This window comes from Procambarus clarkii, chromosome 15 (genome assembly GCF_040958095.1).
Source record: "Procambarus clarkii isolate CNS0578487 chromosome 15, FALCON_Pclarkii_2.0, whole genome shotgun sequence".
NCBI classification, from domain to species: Eukaryota; Metazoa; Arthropoda; class Malacostraca; order Decapoda; family Cambaridae; genus Procambarus; species Procambarus clarkii.
The window spans coordinates 3,784,790-3,790,789 of NC_091164.1; the positions used below are offsets into that span (position 1 = coordinate 3,784,790).

Here is a 6,000-nt window from a genome sequence, read left to right on the forward strand (position 1 = left end):
ACATATATATACATACATACGTATACATATATATACATACGTATACATATATACACATACATACGTATAAATATATATACATACATACGTATAAATATATATACATACATACGTATAAATATATATATACATACATACGTATAAATATATATATACATACATACGTATAAATATATATATACATACATACGTATAAATATATATACATACATACGTATACATATATATACATACATACGTATACATATATATACATACATACATATACATATATATACATACATATACATATATATACATACATACATATACATATATATATACATACATATGCATACATATATATACATACATATATATACATATGTACATACATATACATTATATATATATATATATATATATATATATATATATATATATATATACATACATACATACGTATACATATATATACATACATACATATGTATACATACATATACATATATATACATGCATACATATGTATACATATATATACATACATAGGTATACATATATATACATACATGCGTATATATAAACGAAAACATAGGTATACATATATATTACATATGTATACATATATACACACATAGGTATACATATATACACACATAGGTATACATACATACACATAGGTATTACATACATACACAGGTATACATACACACATACATGGGTATACATATATACACACATACATGGGTATACATATATACACACATACATGGGTATACATATATACACACATACATGGGTATACATATATACACACATACATGGGTATACATATATACACACATACATGGGTATACATATATACACACATACATGGGTATACATATATACACACATACATGGGTATACATATATACACACAATGGGTATACATATATACACACACATACATGGGTATACATATATACACACACATGGGTATACATATATACACACACATACATGGGTATACATACACACACATACATGGGTATACATATATACACACATACATGGGTATACATATATACACACATACATGGGTATACATATATACACACATACATGGGTATACATATATACACACATACATGGGTATACATATATACACACATACATGGGTATACATATATACACACATACATGGGTATACATATATACACACATACATGGGTATACATATATACACACATACATGGGTATACATATATACACACATACATGGGTATACATATATACACACACATGGGTATACATATACACACACACATGGGTATACATATATACACACACGTACATGGGTATACATATATACACATACATGGGTATACATATATACACACACATACATGGGTATACATATATACACACACATACATGGGTATACATATATACACACACATACATGGGTATACATATATACACACACATACATGGGTATACATATATACACACACATACATGGGTATACATATATACACACATACATGGGTATACATATATACACACACATACATGGGTATACATATATACACACATACATGGGTATACATATATACACATACATGGGTATACATATATACACATACATGGGTATACACACATACATGGGTGTACATATATACACACACATACATGGGTGTACATATATACACACACATACATGGGTATACATATATACACACACATACATGGGTATACATATATACACACATACATGGGTATACATATATACACACACATGGGTATACATATATATATACACACACATACATGGGTATACATATATACACACACATACATGGGTATACATATATACACACACATGGGTATACATATATACACACATACATGGGTATACATATATACACACATACATGGGTATACATATATACACACATACATGGGTATACATATATACACACATACATGGGTATACATATATACACATACATGGGTATACATATATACACACATACATGGGTATACATATACACACATAGATGGGTATACATATATACACACATACATGGGTATACATATATACACACATACATGGGTATACATATATACACACATACATGGGTATACATATACACACATACATGGGTATACATATATACACATACATGGGTATACATATATACACACATAGGTATACATATATACACATAGGTATACATATATACACACATGGGTATACATATATACACACATAGGTATACATATATACACACATAGGTATACATATATACACACATAGGTATACATATATACACACAGGTATACATATATGCACACATACATATGTATACATACATACACACATACATAGGTATACATATATACACATACATAGGTATACATGCATAGGTATACATATATACACATAGGTATACATACATACACACATAGGTATACATACATACACAAAGGTATACATACACACATAGGTATACATACATACATAGGTATACATATATACACATACATAGGTATACATATATACACACATACATAGGTATACATATATACACACATACATAGGTATACATATATACACACATACATAGGTATACATATATACACACATACATAGGTATACATATATACACATACATAGGTATACATATATACACACATAGGTATACATACATAGGTATACATATATACACACATAGGTATACATATATACACACAGGTATACATATATGCACACATACATATGTATACATACATACACACATACATAGGTATACATATATACACATACATAGGTATACATGCATAGGTATACATATATACACATAGGTATACATACATACACACATAGGTATACATACATACACAAAGGTATACATACACACATAGGTATACATACATACATAGGTATACATATATACACATACATAGGTATACATATATACACACATACATAGGTATACATATATACACACATACATAGGTATACATATATACACACATACATAGGTATACATATATACATACATACATAGGTATACATATATACACATACATAGGTATACATATATACACACATTCATAGGTATACATATATACACATTCATAGGTATACATATATACACATTCATAGGTATACATATATACACACATACATAGGTATACATATATACACACATACATAGGTATACATATATACACATACATAGGTATACATATATACACACATAGGTATACATATATACACATACAAAGGTATACATATATACACACATACATAGGTATACATATATACACACATAGGTATACATATATACATACATAGGTATACATATATACACTCATAGGTATACATATATACACATTCATAGGTATACATATATACACATACATAGGTATACATATATACACATACATAGGTATACATATATACACATACATAGTTATACATATATACACACATGTATACATATACGTATACACACATACATATATATATATATATATATATATATATATATATATATATATATATATATATATATATATACACACATACATATATATATATACACATACATATATATATACATACATATATATTTACATATATATATATACATATACATATATATATATACATATATATACACATACATATACACATATACAAATATATATACACAAGTATACATATATATATATACATACGTATACATATATATACCTACGTATACATATATATATATATATATATCTATGTATGCATATACATTCGTATAAATATATACACATATGTATACGTATTCATATATATACGCACATTAGCATACATATATATACATATGTATACATGTATATACATACATACGCATGCATATATATATATATATATATATATATATATATATATATATATATATATATATATATATTACATATACATATATATATATACATATATTTATAGACATGTATATCAATATACATTTGTGTATATATTATACACTTGTGTATATGTATACATATATAAGTATAATATATACACAAATGTATATTGATATACATGTCTTTAAATATATATATATACATATATTAGCATACATATATACATACGTATATATACATACATACGCATGCATATATATACATACGTATACATATATTTATAGACATTTGTATATCAATATACATTTGTGTATATATGATACACTTGTGTATATGTATACATATACACATACGTATACATACACATGAACACAAATATACATACATATATACATAAATAAAAGACACACACACAAGATTAGTTCAGGTATTGTTGACTGAAAATATAGGAATTTGGAAGCGGCAGGTAAATTCAGATTGACAGCGTGTTCCTGCCTGACATTTCATACTTTCATAATCTAACAAGAAAGGTGATCAGTACTGAACACTTGATATCTGTAGCCCAGAAGAATGACGGCAACATGCACAACAAACTCTTGTGCCAGTCGTAATTGAGAACAGTTGGCATGGAAACACCCACAAGCTGTGTTTACGTTAATCACCTCATTATGGGGGGCCCAACCTAGGAGGTCGTCGTGGGTGCCCACTTGAACCTCACCAACTAAAGGTAAGGGGAAGAACTATTTACATTTCAATCAACGCGACGATACATGAAGATGATTGAGCAGCCAACAAAACATCAACCCTCCCCTCCCATACCCCCCTTGATGTTGTGGGTGGTTAGGGGCGTGATTGTGACAAAAGCAAAGGCAAACACAACAAAAACTTTAAGGTGGGGCGGCGGCCTAAAGTGTGTGTGCGGCGGGGCGGCCTTTTAAAATATGCCACCATAGGTAATTGCATAAACAAGACCTGAGCTGGGTACACCCCGAGCAACTTTTAGCAATGTTGCCCCCACACAGGGGGGACAACTGGACGCAACCCGTTCCTCTTTTACGGCAGGCTCAGGAGCCTCACGCCAGCACAACCTTCCAAGATGATACACTTAAGATATTGTATAGTTTTAGAGGAGGAAGAGGAGAGAGAAGTCATCGGCCTACGTTGATGATGGCTCCCGTGTGTCTGCTGACCAATGTTGAGACCGTCCCCAAAACACTCACTGCTTCACACCACATTTCCACCACTCCACTTCTCTTCAAACACTCTTTCCCTTCACTGACCACACCCACGGTTCACTACGACTTTACTTGTGGTACACTACGAGGATATAAAGCTCACTGTGCTTACTTTTCGCCATTAAAACAGTCTATGGCTGAGCGACGTGGTACTCGGCAGCCATTCCGCGGGTAACACTGAGGGGCCGCTAGCCTCGGCCCGGGACCCCGCTAATCCTCGCTATCTCTACACCCTTTACCACCCTTTAACTCCTCTACGCAATATTACACCCTTATCAAACCCCTCTTCCATCTGACCACCCCTATACGCTCCGTATTTTAATGGAGTGCTGGACCACGCGAAATTAAATTTTGAGTGTAAAGCGCAAATATAAGTTGCAGTAAAAACGTATGGCGTTGGATGGCCGACTTGCCAGAAGTCTTCATTTGAGATCTTCCGATTTTGAGGGTGCGGGCCTAGAACCACATGATAGGTTGATTGGTTGGTGGGGTTGTGTCAATTGGTTAAGGTGTGGTGGGTGAGAGTGCTTTGCGGGTGAGATAAGCAGAGTGAATAAGAATGTGAAGGTGGTGCGGGTGGTGACACTGGCCAAGTTTGGCTCGCCTGTCGCGAGCCCTGGCGTCCGAACACACGCACATTTACACACGCACGCACACACGCATACACACACACATACTGTACGTACATATCAACATACATACATACATACATACATACATACATACATACATACATACATACATACATACATACATACATACATACATACATAAACACATATATACATAAACACACACATACATAAACACACACACACACACACACACACACACACACACACACACACACACACACACACACACACACACACAC

The 6,000-nt window shown here is 31.6% G+C and overlaps 1 protein-coding gene across 16 annotated transcripts in view; it reads right to left on the minus strand.

The window, feature by feature from the left end:
* The window catches only part of LOC123759049 (trinucleotide repeat containing adaptor protein gawky), a 98,869-nt gene extending 93,465 nt beyond the window's left edge, over nt 1-5,404 (minus strand). For 8 of the 16 annotated variants that reach the window (XM_069324886.1, XM_045743815.2, XM_045743814.2 and 5 more), the window contains exon 1: nt 5,239-5,373. In XM_069324886.1, the coding sequence (XP_069180987.1) occupies nt 5,239-5,248 (10 nt within the window). In that variant the 5' untranslated portion in view covers nt 5,249-5,373. Of the gene's footprint in view, nt 1-5,051; nt 5,071-5,111; nt 5,188-5,238 lie in introns of those variants that run through there. The other 8 variants (XM_045743817.2, XM_045743816.2, XM_069324885.1 and 5 more) reach the window with 6 other exon arrangements.
* Nucleotides 5,405-6,000: the final 596 nt, after the last annotated feature.